The sequence below is a fragment of the Trypanosoma rangeli genome, assembly GCF_003719475.1.
Source record: "Trypanosoma rangeli strain AM80 chromosome Unknown Tra_15.4_contig_00022, whole genome shotgun sequence".
Lineage (NCBI taxonomy): Eukaryota > Euglenozoa > Kinetoplastea > Trypanosomatida > Trypanosomatidae > Trypanosoma > Trypanosoma rangeli.
In genome coordinates, this window is record NW_021705765.1 from 73,895 (window position 1) to 91,916 (window position 18,022).

The 18,022-nt window shown below is 45.5% G+C and overlaps 8 protein-coding genes across 8 annotated transcripts, besides 7 other annotated features; all 8 read left to right on the plus strand.

Annotated features, from left to right (window-relative positions):
* Positions 1–477: 477 nt before the first annotated feature.
* Positions 478–3,921, plus strand: TraAM80_01133 (glycosyl hydrolase; the record flags this gene model as incomplete). The annotated part of the gene is made up of 1 exon (XM_029378186.1): positions 478–3,921. The coding sequence occupies one exon, from the start codon at positions 478–480 to the stop codon at positions 3,919–3,921; it is 3,444 nt and encodes a 1,147-aa protein (XP_029242036.1).
* Positions 3,922–4,381: 460 nt separating this feature from the next.
* Positions 4,382–4,406: a microsatellite.
* A 7-nt stretch (positions 4,407–4,413) lies between these two features.
* Positions 4,414–4,481: a microsatellite.
* A 77-nt stretch (positions 4,482–4,558) lies between these two features.
* TraAM80_01134 (uncharacterized protein) lies at positions 4,559–5,008 on the plus strand (the record flags this gene model as incomplete). The annotated part of the gene is made up of 1 exon (XM_029378187.1): positions 4,559–5,008. One exon carries the CDS (start codon positions 4,559–4,561, stop codon positions 5,006–5,008), a length of 450 nt encoding a protein of 149 aa, XP_029242037.1.
* Positions 5,009–5,528: 520 nt separating this feature from the next.
* Positions 5,529–7,400, plus strand: TraAM80_01135 (2,5-phosphodiesterase; the record flags this gene model as incomplete). Its single annotated transcript, XM_029378188.1, has 1 exon — positions 5,529–7,400. The coding sequence occupies one exon, from the start codon at positions 5,529–5,531 to the stop codon at positions 7,398–7,400; it is 1,872 nt and encodes a 623-aa protein (XP_029242038.1).
* A 509-nt stretch (positions 7,401–7,909) lies between these two features.
* Positions 7,910–8,227, plus strand: TraAM80_01136 (uncharacterized protein; the record flags this gene model as incomplete). The annotated part of the gene is made up of 1 exon (XM_029378189.1): positions 7,910–8,227. The coding sequence occupies one exon, from the start codon at positions 7,910–7,912 to the stop codon at positions 8,225–8,227; it is 318 nt and encodes a 105-aa protein (XP_029242039.1).
* Positions 8,228–8,426: 199 nt separating this feature from the next.
* Positions 8,427–8,885, plus strand: TraAM80_01137 (uncharacterized protein; the record flags this gene model as incomplete). The annotated part of the gene is made up of 1 exon (XM_029378190.1): positions 8,427–8,885. The coding sequence occupies one exon, from the start codon at positions 8,427–8,429 to the stop codon at positions 8,883–8,885; it is 459 nt and encodes a 152-aa protein (XP_029242040.1).
* Positions 8,886–9,093: 208 nt separating this feature from the next.
* Positions 9,094–9,144: a microsatellite.
* A 373-nt stretch (positions 9,145–9,517) lies between these two features.
* TraAM80_01138 (metal ion transporter, MIT family) lies at positions 9,518–11,050 on the plus strand (the record flags this gene model as incomplete). Its single annotated transcript, XM_029378191.1, has 1 exon — positions 9,518–11,050. The coding sequence occupies one exon, from the start codon at positions 9,518–9,520 to the stop codon at positions 11,048–11,050; it is 1,533 nt and encodes a 510-aa protein (XP_029242041.1).
* Positions 11,051–11,076: 26 nt separating this feature from the next.
* Positions 11,077–11,119: a microsatellite.
* A 773-nt stretch (positions 11,120–11,892) lies between these two features.
* Positions 11,893–12,723, plus strand: TraAM80_01139 (thioredoxin; the record flags this gene model as incomplete). The annotated part of the gene is made up of 1 exon (XM_029378192.1): positions 11,893–12,723. The coding sequence occupies one exon, from the start codon at positions 11,893–11,895 to the stop codon at positions 12,721–12,723; it is 831 nt and encodes a 276-aa protein (XP_029242042.1).
* Positions 12,724–13,308: 585 nt separating this feature from the next.
* Positions 13,309–13,331: a microsatellite.
* A 510-nt stretch (positions 13,332–13,841) lies between these two features.
* Positions 13,842–17,681, plus strand: TraAM80_01140 (putative dual specificity protein phosphatase; the record flags this gene model as incomplete). The annotated part of the gene is made up of 1 exon (XM_029378193.1): positions 13,842–17,681. One exon carries the CDS (start codon positions 13,842–13,844, stop codon positions 17,679–17,681), a length of 3,840 nt encoding a protein of 1,279 aa, XP_029242043.1.
* A 29-nt stretch (positions 17,682–17,710) lies between these two features.
* Positions 17,711–17,750: a microsatellite.
* A 10-nt stretch (positions 17,751–17,760) lies between these two features.
* Positions 17,761–17,807: a microsatellite.
* Positions 17,808–18,022: the final 215 nt, after the last annotated feature.

The following is an 18,022-nucleotide window of genomic DNA, read 5'->3' on the forward strand; positions in this document are numbered from 1 at the left end:
GAAAGGTGCATAAATGGGAATACAAGGGAACATTTCATGGGAATTGTTTTTTTTTTTTTCTTGCTTGTCACGCATATGTGCATATCCTTGTTTTTGCTGCCTCTTGTCTCTTTTGTTTTAAAATACAGTTTGCCTCTTATTTTTCCACTTATCGACCCTACAGCCACCCCCGAGTCTTCCGTATAGCGAGAGGGGAAAAGGATATTTGTACACATATACATACATACTTTCCTATAGGGCAAGGAAAGGGGGAGAGGCTTCTGGAGCCAGGAGGAAGTGTTTCTTGCGAAGTTTGCCACTGCTGTGGAAACGTAACGAAAAGGGAGGGAGGCGGGGAACAAATATCAACAAAATAACATAGGTATAACAAGAGAAAAGACAAACAGAAACATATAAGAGAGACACAAAACGGAATCAACGCCAAAAGCAAAGGAAGAAAAGAAAACGAGGGTGATTTGAGTATTTTAGAGTAAAGGAATGAGAGAAGATCAACGGCACCTACCGTTTGGGCGGCGAAATCCATTGGCTCGTGAATATGAAGTAGCAAAACGACCCATTTTTTTGCTGGATGGTTGGGACATTGTGCAGGGAACCGATGCTGCTGCATACGTCTCCAGTAGTGTAACAGATGGGGTGATGTACGGCACTAACGGATCTTTGGGTGTTCGACACCGGAGTGAAGGTGACACAATAGGGTTTGAAACAAGTGTCTTTGTGAATGGAGTATACCACAGTGTTCCAATTGATAATCACATTAAGAGTGAAGCCCTACCCGACGAGATGCAGCTTGGGGCCACCGTTTGTGATATCCATCTTGACTGTCTTATTGATGGCGATTGTGGCACCCTGCGGGCCATGCCTTCTCGACGGCTTGATTTGCGTAGTGCAACATATTATGGTGAATGTATTGGTGTAATGAGTGGGGATGGTAGACTGATGTTTGATGGTGCCTATCGCCGTGTTGTTTCCATGAAGGAGCTGGATTTATGGGGAGCAGAAGTTGTATACTCCAATTTTTTACTTGGGTCATCGTTTGGTGATCTTCAATTCTCTGAGTCCCCTACGTACCTTCCTCCCACAAACATTGTAAATTTTTTAGGATCGGATGATACTTTTCCTTCATATACCTTGGAGTTTCTTGTAACACTGACGGTGGATTTGAGAGAGTGGAATGTTCTGCGCGGTGACAATGCTGATGATGTTCTGCTACAGTCCCGCACCTCAGGCATTGTGGTGAGTACGTCTACGCAATCTACCTGTGTTGTGGAGTACAAAGGAGGCGCTTCAAAACTTGCAGCAGAGGATCAGGTCTTGTCCGAAACAGGAGACGACAGTTTAATGGATATGAATTTTTCTACGGCGGCTGTGTCGCACCCTAGTGATAGCGAGAGTGACCCCGGGTATGGGGGCATCACTGTTGCTTCCTTTGGGAACCCCCGAAGCAAGAGCATGTCTTTTAGGAAGCGATTTGTTTTGTCTCTTAGCACTGACTCAATGCCCTTGAAAGTAACGCTAACGTTTTTGTCCCGACACCACACGGGTGTGATTCCTACTACTAGTTCATTTCCTAGCCTTTCAGAAATAATAGACGATCAACGTTTGATACTGGATAAATTCTGGGACCGTTTTTATATTGATTTAAATCAGCAAGAAGAACTGACACAACATCGCTTACGTCTCTCGCTACTGTTTAATGCTTTTCGACTCTTTTGTGTTTCCCATAATCTACATAATGGGTTATCGCGGGGAGGGTGTTCTTCCACTAGAAAAAGTTTGTTGTATGATTTTCATCAGTACCTGTACCATGGTATTTTCTACACCTTGACGTCGCCTCCGCAAGCCTTGGCTTTGATCCGAAGCCTGTATTCACTTTTACCACAAGCAAGAGTTAACGCTCATCGTATTTCACTAAAACACGGCGCCGTCTTTCCACGGAGCACCATTAAAGGGACGGAATGTCAACACTACAACATTGTGAGTCAGGCACGATTATATGTTAATGCTGAAATTGGGTATGTTATTAACTTTTTTTTCGCTGCTGCAGAAAATATTGATCAAACGGATCGTCTATGGCTTCTAGAGCTCATGCTAGAAACTGCGCGTGTGTGGCCTCAGTTGGGAGAATGGGTGGAGAGTGAAGCCTCTTTTCGTCTGGATAATATTGCAGGACCTGATGAGTACAATAGTACAGCCTCTGGAAACTTTTATATTCATTTATCTGCCAAAATGCATTTGCGGTATGCCTTAGATCTTTATGAGCAACAAAGGAGTTTACTTGGAGAGGCGGCGATGGTGCGTCTGTTAAAGCAAATTGATATGGATGAATCCGAGCTGGAAAATTTTAGATCCACCTCCGACGGTATTGTGGTACGTCGTAAGGATTGCTTGGGAGTGTACATGGTGCATGACTACTTTAATACACTTGAAGAATGGAAGGCGGAACGTCCTAAGCATCCATTGTCAATGAACTACCATCCTCTCGCAATTTTCCGCCACATGCTTGTTGATGTTCCAGAGGTATTGTTGGGAATGATTTTGTACCAAGATATGTTTGAAAAAAAGGACTTAGCAAAAAATTTGGCCCACTATGAGGCACTTTGTACATATGATTCACCCGAGGCTCTTGCTATCATTTCGGCAATGGATTTTAAATCTAACGGAAGCTTTTCGCATGGTATGCCGTTATTACGCTCATTGTTGAGTCTAGACGTGGATAATGTCATTTACACCGCCGATGAGGGACTTAATTTTGGTGCAATGTCTTCTTCCTGGGTTGCTATTGTTAGCGGCATCGGGGGACTCAAACTGGGTCAACGGACGCTTTCCTTAGATCCATGTTTTCCCGCGGGATTGACGGTTGTCAAGTTTACAATTTCTTGGCGTGGGGCAACGTTACGTACCACGGTAGATAATGACTACATCATCTATGAACTTATTGAGGGAGACAGTATTCGGTTTGTGCATGGTAACGGGCATCGGATTCATCTTCACACGGGGTTTCACCGATATTCAGCCAAGCGACAAGTGTCTGTGCCACGGTTGATGAGCAACAACGAGGGGGAATTTGACGGTGCCATCTTTCTTTGCGAGGCATTGTTTGACGACATCATGGAGATCAACTATGCGGCTTGGTATAAAACGCTTGAGTCTCTGTTTGAGAATTACCGAGCACTGCACCTTCGTGAAATCAAACCCTTAACGCCATCAGAATACTTTGAAAAAGTTGTTTACCAGGCAGAGAAGCGTGAGATTGCGTTTAGTGGCATTCACAATGTCTTGTTGTCCCGTGGGATTGATCTTGCCCTGGGCACCCCAGACGACGCGGAGATTGTTGAGACACGATACGGATTGGCGAATGCAAAGGTGGCTGAAATGGCGGAAATAATGTCTCGTGTGAACCCCCGCGTGAACCCCTTGATGTACGCGCTGCTGAAGGATCTTGCCCACAACGGCATTGCGCTTGCGGTGGTGACGTACACGCGAAGTCTCAAGGCTCTGCTGCACTACAATCCTGAGTTGATGACACTGTTTCTTGCCTCTATTGATGGGGAAGAGGCGCATGATCGCCACATCAAAGGTCGTCCTCATATTGACATTTTTCTTCGCGGGGCCGAAAAAATTCATGTGGATCCGGCGCGTTGCCTTGTCTTCTCTACTTACCTTGATCGCGGCTTTACAGCCACCAGCCTTGCCAAGTTTCGCATGTTTTTTGATGTGGAGGTAAAATTTGTGATAGACCCAGCCTCGGAGCACTTTAATTCACATCCCAAGCTTTCCGGAGAATTGGCAACCGCAGTGAGACCTGATGGTGGGCCCCTCACTTTGCCCCTTTCACGGGAACATCTGCCAACGACAGTAGACGCCCTGGAGGACATGATATACAAACGCTGTAACGCTGTGGATGACCAGGACACGGACTGAGTCAGAACTAAGATGAGAAGTCCAAAATCGACTGGGGTTTGTTGTAAGGGTTGGCGTCGTGAGTGAGATTGACGCAACACACCGTTGGATGAACAGGGCAGGCTTGGGTGCGGTTTATGGAGCAAATGAGGGACAGAATGAGAACACACAGAGCGAAAGTAAAAATGATAATAAAATGCGGGTTACTTGCTGTGGTGGGGGGGGGGGGAGGGGGCGTAAATGGCATGATGTGAATGCACGCCTGTATAAACAAAGGCACACTCTTTTTGATGTGTGTAGATATGTACGTAATTGCAAGGCGTGTGGGTTTTTATTTTTGGCGTTAGAAAAACACTAGCCGGTGTTGTTCTCTTGTTCCCCTTTATCTGGCTGTGTTTTCGTCGTGGTTGTTACTCTCATGATGCCACTACCACAGACGAGTTGCTGGTTTCTTATGGAGTTCTCCGACCCCTACTGAGGATGATGTTGTTTGTTGCTGTTGTTGTGCCCCACTGTCTTTGTATGTGTGCATTTGTATGAGGTGTTGCTTTATTGTTTCACTTGTGTGTGTATGTGTGTGTTATCGGTCCTTTTTTGAATGCTCTTTTTGTTCTTGTATGCACGCTTTTTCTGTGATGATAGAGTACGGCAAGTTACCATGTCTGTTACAGATACACTAGGGCCAGTCTTCACACTTCTCATAATTGTCAATGCCATGAGCACAGCCTTGCCACTGCTATGGCATCGCTTTGCCTGGTATTTTCTGGTGTTTATCTCCTTTGGCCTTGCCGGTCTTTTTCTGATGATGGCCATTATTTTTCTCCTTGCGGACGCGACAGTTTCACTCTACGATGTTAATGCCAAGGGACAGGTGAAACCACAGACGACGGTTCCATTTGACCCAGCAACTTTTTTTCTAGTTAACGTGACTATGACCACGTTGATGGCCACCGCGGTGCTGGCGATGGTGGCGTGGCTCTGCCATCAGTCTCGCAAAGGCTGGTATGTCTACATCGTACCGATGCTGCGTGACCTCAACATACTCGAGCAAACTGTTTGGTTCAATGCGCTGGATCTACGTGACCGCATCGTTCCAAACTCACTGTGACGGTATCTGCACCTCACTGAAGTGGAAATGCTGGGGAAAGAGGATTTGCACTGATTTCATGAAAGACGGAGCGCAACAAAGAGGACAAGGCGAACAACGAGAGAAAAAAAAGGTGTGGGGGGGCGTCCGTCTGCCTATCTGTCGCGTTTACACGTTTGCATGCGTATCTTTTACTACATGTTTTTTTTTTTTCCTACTGTACTGTGTTTCTTGGTCAACAGTGCATTTTTCGGCATAGGAGGCGTTGAAGGACGTTTGCTGCATAGCGGTCTATTTGTTATTCGTGTTGCTGGTGGTGGTACAATTATTTGCTACATATTCATTAACCTACTAGAACCGTTTGCAGTTTCACACAGCGTGGCGCCCCGCTCTACCACTCACGACGATTCGATACAGCTCCAGCTTGTACCAGGTCATTGGGTGTGTACTGGGCCTCACACCCCACTGGCGCTACAAGAAATTTGGACCGAAGGCCAACGCTACGGTAAGTGTACCGCAGTCGAAGCCGAGTATTACGCGAATGGCGCGACAACCCAATACGGTTGTTGTGCTACATCCTGTCAATAGTAATATTGTCACTTTAGATATTTGTTTACAGCTCGATGATTTTTTGGGTTCCATCTGGCGAAAGAATATGGCTAGAAGTGAAGACGAGGCAGCGGTTACGGCAATTGAACGGCTTCAGATTCTACTGGTTCAACAGAAGGGAGAGAAGAAAGGACGACGAGTGACGAGAGACGAGTTACTCAAAGAGGCTCCATCCATTAAGGTTTTTGGTTTGGAAGGCGATGAAGAAGAGGTGGAAGGGCAAGCAACATCTGCAGCCCCAATAACCCTGAAGCCTTTAGATGCATCTGTACCTAACAGCGTATTCTGGAAGCGGGCCAAACACATGTTAATAGGTTTGACTACTGTGAATGTTAAATACAACGTCCCCACCATAACATCTATTGTCCCACCCTCTGCGCTTTATGTGGGAGTACCGGCTGTTTGCTCCGGCGTGACTACATTGTTTGCACCAGAGATTAGCATTCAATATGAATGGTGTTTATGTGCCACCGATGCAAGCGAGCACGCCACTGTACGCGTCATTTCCACGGATGCTGTTTTTACTCCCTTGGAGGAGCATGTAGAGAAGTCTTTGCTACTGCGTGTATCTCCTGAGGGAGACTCTGGACTTTGGACGCAGGTTGAGTTACCCCTTGTCCGTGCTGCATTGCCTCCTGTGGATCGGTGGAAACACACTGTGCAGCCAACAGAGGCACCTGTTTTTAGGGTGGTAACCTACAATGTCCTTCACGATGAGTTTTGTAGTACAAACACAGCGAAAAGACGTATTTACCCTTTTGCGACCGACGACATCTTGTCATTGGAGTATCGTCAAGTGCGCATTGTACAAGAACTTCTCGCATACAAGGCCGATGTGATTTGTCTGCAGGAATGTGGGAAGAAAGTGTACCAACAATTCTTTGAACGTGTCTTACGTCACTGTGGTTATGATGGGCGTTATACTAACAAGAGTGGTGGTGTAAAAGAGGGTTGTGCATGCTTCTGGAGGCGAACTCGTTTTTGTATGGATGAAGCACTTGATTTCCCATTGAACTGGCTTACCCTGCAGGAGGATCACCCAGAATTGGCGGCACGTGTGTCACTTTACCCTGAATTTCGGGAGGCACTTGAGCACGTCACCTCCATTGGGGCCTTGATTCTATTGAAAGACCTTCATACCCAGGAAGAACTACTAGTTGGTAACACGCACCTCTTTTATCACGCCAACGCATGCCATATACGTTTGTTGCAGGCATACATGTTGTTACAGAAACTGAACAATTTTGCTGCGTCGCGGCCTTGTGTGCTACTCTGTGGGGATTTTAACTTTACTCACACAACGGGCGGCTACAAACTTCTTACCAGCGGTCAGACAGAGGCGGAACATCATTCCTGGAAGAAGGGGGAACTTTTCTATTGGGGGTGTGATCGCATGCTGAGTGTCAGTACAGAAGAAACCGAGGAGAGCGAAAAGGTGGCGTCATCAGCGGTGCCGGCGACTGAGCAAGTCAAGCACCAGACGCCACTCGAGGCCTTCCGAGAGACCCTTAAGGCACCATTGCAGCTGAAGGATGCGTATAGCGAGACAGGTGAAAACATGCCCTGGTCAAATTACACCATGACATTTCGTGAAGTCATTGATTACATATTTTTTGCGCCAACACGTCTTTCCGTGTTGCGCACTGTCCCCATTCCACCAGAGAGCGAGTTGTCGGAGAATGTTGCGTTACCCAACAAGCGGTATCCATCGGATCATCTCGCGTTAATTGCGGACTTTATGTACACTTCTCATCCTTCACCGTCGCAGTCGTCGTCTTCGTCGTCGCCTCCGCCGCTGAGCTAAACGCGATGCGTTTAAGCGAGAGGAGGAAGAGGGGACCATCGCCGGATGTTGTTTTTTGTTTTTGTTTTTAACGACACTTTCATTTACCTTTGGATCTATTGAGTTGTGGATTTGGCAGTGTAATCAAATAAAACAACAGCAACTACAACATGTGGGAAAAATAAAAATAAAATATGCTTATTGTTGGTATGGAATAATCTTTTTTATTTTTATTGTTTGCATCGATAACTTTTTTCTCCACGTTTTTGTTTCCCAGTATGCTGTGCGTACAGAGTTGGATATCTTTCTCTTTCTGTATGTATGTGTGTGTTTGTGAAGTTGTTGGTGCTTCTCGCTTATTTTTTCTTTGCTTTTTATTGGTATCCACAGTGAATTTGGGGGCATGGGAGAAGTAGGAGGGCGCGGCGTGGGGGACGGCTGGCAACGACGACGTCACAGACCCTAATAGGGAGCACAATACGCATACAGTGTGAGGCCCTGAACTTACGGTGGTGCGAGACATCCACGCCATGCTGTCTATCACTCGTCGCCACGCAGATGTTGGGAAGGAATTGTATGGTAAATTATCGACGCTTCCGGGATATTTTTATGGGGCATGCCGTAGTCACTTTGGAATGACTCTGCACCAAGACACTTTTATTGGGATCCGCTCATCACAGCTGCGAGGTTTATTTTTATCTACCAGCAGTAAACCGTTGGAGGCCAATAAACTAATTGCCACTATTCCACTTGCAAGCCTCTACACAGTTTCTAACATTGGAACTAAGCCCAACGCGCTTCGTCACGTGTTATTGGAGGATGTTTGCAATGCGGTGATAGAAGAATAGTTTAAGATTATGACCCCTCAGTTTTACCTAGTTCTTCAGTTTAGTGCCATTATCGCTAGTCTTCCGGATATCACTCATGCACAAGATGAGGAAGAAATGGAGCGCATCACGCACATTCTGCGTGGTGGAGCCATGCCTTGGGCTAGAATGAATGACGATGAGGATTTTAATGAACAGTTTATTTTTTGGTATGTACGGTATGGCACTCGACACGTGGCAGCGACAAAGCTACGAGGAAATGACGAAGAAGTTTCATAGCAATATTACTGCCATTCATGAAAAACTTGAACCCCCGTTTTCAGTAGACACATTTAGACGCATTACACGTTTGGTTTTGGCACGTGCGGAGCACATGCCTCCTTTGAACTTTTACGATGGCTCATCTGTGTGGCGTCGCCCACGCCACTACCTGCGCCGCTGTATGAAACGACCAGACCCATCAGAGGTGTGTATGGTGCTGCTGCTTGACTTGGTTAATCATTCTAACCGACCCAACTGTGGATTGTGCGTGGGTTTGAGTTTGGTTGTGGGCGGCAAGGGTGCCATAACACTCTACTCCATTGTCCGCATCAACCCGGGTCAGGGGATTTGTCGGCACTATAATTTTGCCATTAATCGTCCGAACGCCCCCTTTTCGTTATGGATTTTTGCCGTTTGACCTGATTTCTGTCGTGGAGCACGATGCCATTGACGAGTACCTTGTCAAAAATCAGCATATGTTGTGCGAGGAGTTGGAGGAGGTGAAAACAAAGCGGTGAAAGGAAAGGGATGAAATCCAGTGGCTGGAGAAGATTTTCCAACGGGCACGGTCGGGACGATTGTCTGAAAAGGGGTTTGAACATTAGCCTCTGCAAATATGTTTTAGGTTGTTGTTTTTGATCTATTGTTTTTTTTTTTTTTCATTATTTGTTTTATTTCTGTCCTCTGGAGTGTCACATAGATGCATACATATGTATGTTCAACGTTGTTCCTGATCAGTGACTGTGGGTAGCGTTGCGCGGTGGCAATGCTTTTTGTTGTTGTTGATGCCGCTGTCATTCCCACTACTATCACATCCGTTGCAACCGTGTTAGTGATCATTACACAATTCTTTTGGCGTCAATTGTCTTTGGGGGTCTACTCCTTTTCTTCTTCTTTGCGCTAAGTGAATCGGGGGTGGGGGTGGTGGCGGTGGGGCGGGACAACGCGGCGTCGGACACAGTTGGAAGGGGCAACTTGTGGGTGTTTGTATGTTTATTGTCACCTCAAAAGTTCCCGTCACAACTCCAGCATTGGTGTCGTAACTCCTTTATGTGGCGTCTCTGTGGGTGTAGGGCGGTTTTATTTCTACCGTGTTCCATTGCCACGGGGCGGCGGTATTTGGGGAGCACCAACAACGCGTATCATGGCACTGGGAAAGGGGAAAGTGCTGCTACTGGCAATAGTATGGATGGCAATTCCCCCAAAGAGACGTCTATTCCTGGTGGCGTTCAGCAGAACACGGGTGTAGGTAAAAAAGTGCTTTCAGATACGCATGCTCAATTTATTACCACCACAGAGGTCTCTACAAGCACCGGTGTACGTTGGTTGGATGTTGCCGGGCGAAGCCAATTATGGGTTAATGATTCGTTTTTGGGAGAAGGTGAGTTTGTGGCTCACGCTATGGAGGCCCTTCGTGGAGAAAACCTACCACCGGACATGATACCCAAGGTTAGTCATAAAGCGCGCGCTTTGCCATTTGTTTATATTGAGGATAACTGGGCGTGTTTGACCTTGCGTTATGCGCGACAAAATCCACGTTGGTTTTCTACTTTTTTTCACGATGAGGTAAAAAACTTTCGCGAGACTGTGTCAAATGGTACACGGCGGGCAAAATATTCCAAGTTGCAAGAAAACGGTGAGGACGAAGACGATACCCTAAAAATAGGCGATGAGGACGAGGCTAGTATGCGTTGTGGTCGAGAGAAGGCACTGACTGGGAGGAGTCCTCAACATGGGATGTCTTCCCAGGTTAATATGATTGAGTTGACAGATCGCCTGCATATCTTTTTATTGAAGGAAAATCTGACGTTGATTGAAGGCGGAGACAAAGTGAGTACGCCGTACTTGAGTGTTCGGCAAGCTGAAAAGATTTCTCAAAAAGACGGAGGCGGCACTAAATTAGATTTAATTTCCGGGCAATGGCGGATAGTTACAGTTCACCGTTATCGAATGCCGTTTCTCGAAGCGTTTTTGGTCAACTGGGCGACAAGTGGACTACACCGAGGTCCATGGATTGGCATCGTGCGAAGACTCGTTCACGGCGCCACTTTGAGTATACAGGGTTTGGATTACAAATATGCGGAACGTATTGATGAGTTTGAAATGTTCTTATTTGAGTCTTCTATGAAAATGAATGGTATTTCCACGATTCTTGCGCAGCTGCACATTATTAACCGACGATCAAAGATTCACGCTAACTTTCTTCGTGAGACCCAACGCAGCTACACGAAACTTTTGAGTGCGTTAAACTTACCCATAGAATTGGAGGATCAAAGAGAGATTCTTTATCTTTCTCATGCCTTGTCTCTTGCTGATGAACTGCATGATCAGTCCCGTTCCCTTCTCACGCTTCAGTTTTCTGTCGCAGCGTACATGCTGGAGGATCATCTCCGCATTTTGACACTTTTCACAACCTTTTTCATCCCACTCGAATTAATCACATCGTGGTTTGGGACAAATTTTGTCGGACTGGAAGACTTCGTGGAGAGTGAACAGGGTTTGCTTGTTGCAGGGATCATGCTGGTGGTAACTGCAATTATTACAAGTGTGTGGATGCGTCGTCATGTGATGGCGTTGGGTTAAAAAAAAAAAAAACTTGTTTTGCTCCATTTGTTTGTTTGTTTTTTTGTTTTTTTTGTTTTTTTCCTTTTTGTGGGGAAGTTTCTTCCGTTGCTTTGGGTGGGGCGATGCAATGGTTCAGGGTTAAGTAAGTACTATTTGTTGCGTTTGTGTGAAGGTGAAGGATGCCGCTTTTACCTGTTACGCATTTTATTTTATTTTTGCCTTTTCCCATCTTCATTTATGCACATGCGCAGTGTGGTGATGTTACGTTGGTCATTTTTTTATTTTTTTTTGTCTCGATGCTGCTGTGCCTGTGTGTGCCTGGGTATGTGGTGTTTTTCAGCCCCCAGAGCTGCGATGAAATAATTGGGAAGAGGAGAAGGGAAGGGCGTCTCACTGCCTTCCTTACCCCCTCTCTTTCCCTTTTTGGATGAAGAAGTGTGTAGGCACTATGATTCATTCCCTTTATTGCCATAATGTTGATTTTGTTTGTTTTTCACTATTTGTCGCGTGTGTTTCACATTCTATTTGCTTTTTTTTTTTGTTGTTGTCTTCCTCCTCTTGTGTGCCTTCATTACTATGCGGGAAAATGAAAGTAGGACGGAACGTAGGCAGAATTCCCGAGTAGCAGAGAAAGCGTCAAGGAATTAGCATTCTGCCTTCCTTCTGCATATATAATTCTTCCACGGCCACAAAACAACACATACACGCACAACAACGTTGTATTGGTATTTAATTTATAGGAAGCAGACAAGATATTGAGCGAAGAAGGAGCCAATGAAGCCATTGAGTCAAACGCTGCGGATGCTTGCATCTCGGCGTCCCTTCACAACCATTTTTGTTTTGCTAATTTTTTTTTTCAGATGATACTGCTTACAAGCAAGGGTGTTGAGGGATTTCCGTTTACGAAGTCCTCTGGTGTTGTGGAGCTGACGCCTGCAAGTTTTAATCGATTCGTGTCTTCACACAAGCCAGTCTACATTCTCTTCTATGCCCCGTGGTGCGGGCACTGCCGCAAAATTCACCCGGAGTGGGAGAAGTTTGCTCAGGCTGTTCAAGGCACCATACGTGTGGGTGCTATCAATGCGGACGAACACTCGCAGCTTGGACACCAGTTTGGCGTTCGTGGCTTTCCAACTATTAAATACTGGAACGTGGGTGAGAAGGATATTAACAAGGCACAGGAGTACGGTGGGCCGCGACAGGCGGGGGCGATTCAATCCAGCGCGATGAGTCAAATAACTTCTGCTGGCATAAAAACAATTGCGAGCAGCGATGCCCTGAGGAAGGCAGTGCGCATGGCACCTGAGAAGAAGGTGGTGGTTCTCTTCTCCTCGAAGCAACGTGTTCCTGCTATTTTCTCTGTCTTGTCACACTCCCCACGTTTGAAGTCTATGCCGTTTTGTTTTGTTGGTGGGCAGGTGAAAAATGAACTCGCAGCGGAGTTTGGAGTACAGGCATTTCCGAGCATTGCCGTTCTCAATGCCACTGATGGCGAGATCAAGACGGTGGTCTACCCGGGGAAACAGATAGCCTACGAACCTATTGCCAAATTCTTGTTGGAGTCTGCAACAAATGTTTCTGACAAATCGGCTACCGCGACTGAAAATGCTACGGACAGACCTAACGTAAACGACAGTGACAAGGGCGGGAATGGCACTGCTGCTGGTGCCGGTGGTAGTGGTGGTAGGTAGTAGTAGTAGTAGTAGCCACGGTAAGCCAGCATTACCCGTGCGTCCGGTTCGCTTAACCACACAGTTATTGATAGATTTTTGTTCACCGAATACACTGCGTGCAAGTGGACGAGCACCACTGTGTGTGGTGTCACTTACTTCTGCGTTTACTCTTGACCGTGTTCACAACACTTTTCGCAATGAACCTCTTCTATTCCTTGAGGGGCATGCCGATCGTGATGCACTGCTTGCTGCCCTTCGGGGTGGTCTTGGCCTGCCAGAGGTGGCCGACAGTGCTCAGAATGCCGCAGCCAATCAGCTGTTATTATTACGGGCAGCGAAGCATGATGTAATCCGCTACAAGCTTCTTGACGGAATTGAATCAGTTGATGACGCCAATGAGTTACTGCAGAAGGTGCTGTCGGGAGAAGTACGTCTTGGGAAAAAGGTGCTGCGTTGATTTAACGACGTTTGACACATTGTGCGCGCGGAGCCGCAGAAGCAAGACGAAAGAGATATGAGGATGGGGTGAGTCTTACTTCTTCAAGGCACTTGCTTTAATTAATCCCAGTTCTTTTGTTTTGCGATGGTATCTGCGATTTATGATTTGTTTTTTTTTTTTTTTTTTTGAGCGACATGTGTTTATTGGGCCTTTGTCTTTTGTGCATATTTGTGACGGAAACCCACAAAAAAAAAATATATTCCGTTGACGCCATCTTTCCGTTTTGGAGTGGTGTCTGGCGCTGCTTGGCCGATACATGGAATAAGCTGCGAGTTGTACATGCCGGCCTGTCGTGGTGATTCTTGTGCATGTGTGTTTTCCTTTCATATATATATTTATTTTTTGGTCTTGTTGTTGTTTGCCGCATATATATATATATTTGCTTGTTTGAAGGGCTGCCTAAGACTAAGACGGTGGTGAGAGTACCTCAACCGAGAAGGGGTGAGCAAAACGGAAATAAGGCGTGGTGGATAAGCGGGTAGTGACTCGCTATATCGAGTGGTGTAGGAGGAGATAAACAAGGGAAAAGGGATAAGCTTCGCTCGGTGGCGAGGGAGGCATTCACGTTGAAAAACGCGGGCCACTTCTATACATATATAGAGGAAGGCAAGGACCAAACGAAGAAAAAAAAAGAGTTATGGGTGTATGTATCTCCTTTGGAGAGTGCAGCGTCCCGCATAGCCGAGAGAAAGCGAAGGAAACAGCACGGGAGAACAATTGCACATTGGAGAATGCCAATGGAGGCAGTGTTGCAACTGAAATCTTGTCTGCGTTGACGAACAGAAACCTGGGACTTATGGACGCACGATCGTACGCTCAGCTTGAGAATAGCATAGAGGAGCTTTGTCAAAGCCCATATGCGGCACTGTTTTTGGCCCATCCGGACTTGTTATTTTCTAATCGAGCAGCTGTCATGTGCACTGGAGAGTTTGTTCCAGGGGAAGTTGTGGGAAAGTACACTGTTCTGCGAGCCTTTCCCACAGGAACTGTGGGACGTAGTTTTTTCGTTAGGGTAGCAATGGATGAAAGCGGAAAAATAAAAGACGGGTCAGCGAAGGAAGCCAGGCCAAGTTTGGGGGACAAAGTTTCGACAGACCGAGCATCTTTCAACAATTTATTTGAACAACCAACAGAATGCGTTTTCAAGGTGACAACATTCGTCACGCGTATGGAGGTTGCTAGTCAGGTTTTGGATGATCAAAGTGTATTGGCCAACCTGATCCACGATAACGTACTGCGCTGCGTAGATGTGCTAGATGATGGATACCATGAGAATATTATTTTTGTTACTCCATATGTTGAAAATGGCAGTTGTGAATATCTTGTAGGCAACATGGTAAAAGAGCAGTTACTTTCTCTGCTACATGATGTGGCTATTGGTTTGCGTGTCCTCCATTCTCATGAAATATACCATCATAACCTAAAGCTTGACAACATTCTCATCAATAATAATGGCACCGCCTGTATTGCTGATGCTGGATTTGGACATATTTTTGCATCAGAAAGTTTGGACAGCCTTGTTTTTAATGGTGAGTTGGCTTGTATGCCACCTGAAGTGTTTTTGAAGAATGACTCTACCGTAGTGGATCCTGCCAAGGTGGATGTATGGGGATTTGGACTGCTAATGTATCGACTTGCCTACGGCACGGAGCCGCTGGATGTTGAGGGTAAACCCTTTGAAATGGTACGAGATGTTGTGCTGCATGGACAAATTGAATTTCCGAGTCCAGATTGGCTTTCAGAAACAAAGTTTCGGGAGGTTGTTATGTGGTGTCTCAATCGTGATTTCAGGAATCGACCTACCATTATGCAGTTGTTGCGTCACCCTCTCTTTGGGGGCACGTTACTGCACAGTACTAGTGGGGCTGCACTTTCCAGCCCTGATAAAACGAATGGAAATTGCAGTGGACACGGTGACGCTGGCCTTAGTTTTGGTAATATTGGGATGCGCTATGCACAGTCTCAGAAACGGGCTGGTTTGACAATATATGCGTGTCTTGGAAATGGGCGAAATTGTGAGTCATTTATTGTGAATTCGAGTCGTACTACCACAAAAGAGGTCGTTTTGAAAGTTATAAAGCGATCGGTACTAAAAATAATTCAGAGCATGCCAGACGCAAGTGAAATGCTGCGACAGTTAGCCTTTTGTCGTGAAGCTCGTCACAACAACATATTACATCTTCTGGACATTGTTGAAAACGATGATGGCTGCTTTGCGACACAACCGTATGTAGACGGGGATTTTATCCATAGGAAGTTTCCTCCAATTACAAACAATGAAGACCCTTCTTTTACGCTGCCGAGGATGCTTGTGGATGTTCTTAACGGGTTACATTTTATTCACTCAAATGGGGTGTCGAATTTATGTCTTACTCCAACAAATGTTTTTTATCAGAAAGACACTGGCTTCGTTTTTGCGGACTTTGGTCCTCTGTTTTTAACGCGGCAAGAAGTTTTATTGGATAAGGGAACGGGGTTTCCTTTTTATTCACTTCCGTCGTGGGTGCTTGAAGATCTTAGGGGGTTGGAACAAACGACAAAACACGCATTAGACACTTTTTGTGTCGGTTTGCTCGCAGCCTCAGCGGTTCCATCGGTGTTTAAGGAGACATGGGAATCATTTTTTAGTGCGAGTGAGGGTAACACTATTGTGAATGATGTCACTGAGAAGGTCGAAAAATCTGTACATATTCTCACTCAACCCCTTGTGGGATTTATTTTAAAAGCGCTAACGACCAAAACATCCGCAGTGGAACTTTTGTCTCACCCCTATTTGGCCGATATGGCGGGTGCATCTCCACCTCAGGTTGTCAAACCGTTTGAGTTGACGTCTGCTGCTATAAAAGCTGTGGTGGCTCAAGATTTTAGTTTTCGTGAGGAATGCCGCCTTATGGACGTACTAGGTCAAGATCCTATGCTTGAGAGTGGTATGCTTGGCAATTTAGTGGATTCCTTTGTCGATGATGAAAGCCGAGTCAGTGTCTCTGCCACTAAAGATTCAGATTTGTCTATTCGACTCCCGTTTAAGAACAATCTTGCCTGTGGGCTTTGTCATGTGGATTTGACCATTGTCTTGTTTAAGTGTCTGAAATGTGCTTCGTACATTCGGTGTGGTAAATGTGCTCTAAACGACAACCATGGAGAAGGTCATGAGATGCAGACGTATTTCATTCATACTATTGAGCATAAAGGAGATTGTAAAGACGCCATTCTTTACCCAACAGGTGTCGTTTCAAATGTAAATGCTCTGGAAGAATTAGAGATGCAGGCGAATTTGCCCGTTGGATCTCTCGTGAAGACGAATCATCCAGCTTCAACTACGACAACACCCTTGGATAAGCTCAAATCGCAGTCTGAAAACAAGAAAAAAGTGCTACCCAAAGCCTCTGAAGTTGATGATTTGTCATGGGAGGAGGAGATTGCTTTTTGTAGTGAAAAAGGCAGTACAGAATTATTGCTGTACCATTTTGGTTTGGACACAGTTCCAAAGGAGCTGTATGACCCGCCCCTGCTTCACGTGATGCGTTTGGATCTTAGCTACAATAACCTCAAGAGCATCCCACATGAGCTATCGTTTCTTGTTAAACTTCGTAGCCTGATTATCTCATACAATGAGCTGACGGAACTCCCAGATAGTTTGGGTAATTTAAGCCAACTAGAGCGACTTGATGTTAGTCACAATCAACTGCATCAGCTTCCGCAGTCATTTATGTATCTGCAGAACTTAGTCACTCTTGGTATGGATTACAATGACTTTGCCGAAATTCCAGAAAGCGTGATAGAACTTGTTACCATGTCATCATCGATACCAATGCTATCTGTAATTTACATGGCAGAGAATCATCGTATTACGCAATTTCCAAGTCGAGAAGTTCTTGAGAAGTTTCCTAAACTAAAACTAGTACTTGACAATGAACCCAACATATACAGCATGTACATTTCGGAGAATTTGGAAGAAAAGTTGCCTAATGTTAGCATGATGTGGAACAAAATTTATCCCGACCGCATCGTTGACTATGTATATTGTGGTAGTCTGCGAAGTGCACAGTCCCAGCTGGTGTACGATAAACTTTCCATCCAAAATATTTTAACCATGGGCAGGAACCTCGTCCCAGTACCCCCAATTGGTGGTGAACATGTGACTCTCAGTATCGATGACATTGAGGGCGCTAATATCAGAGTCACCTTTGAAGAAGCAGTTAACTTCATTGATCAAAGCGTAAAAAGAGCAAGAGGATGCCTAGTACATTGTTTTGCTGGTATGTCGCGCTCGGCGACCACCGTTATTGCATATCTTATGATAAAACAGGGCATGCGTCTCGATGAGGCGTACTGCCTGACCAAAAAGGGGCGCCCTGCCATTTATCCAAATCAAGGCTTTTTCAATCAGCTTTTGTTGCTCGACGCTGAGTTATTTCCGCAAGCACGCCCACTCAATATGGATGTGATGGAGAGGGATAAGGTTCCCACTGCATAGTTAAGAGAATACGTCTATCTATTTGCCTGTATATACATGTATGTATATATATATATATATATATATGTACAATTGTACATTGATTTTTTCTTCTGTTTGTTTGTTTGTGTTTTATTATTATTTTGTGTTTTACGTATTGCTTTAAGGGGTTTTTATTCCATGGGCACTACCTTCTAATCCATTTTTTTTTCGAGTTTTGAAAATATACATGCGTTTACGTGGCTTTATATATATGATTTCTTTTTTGTTTTCAGCAGATTGAAGGCTCCGGGAAAAGGGCTGGTGTGTGTGTATGTGAAGAGGGCAAGGAGGGGGAAGGGGGATGGGGGATGGAAGGGCAC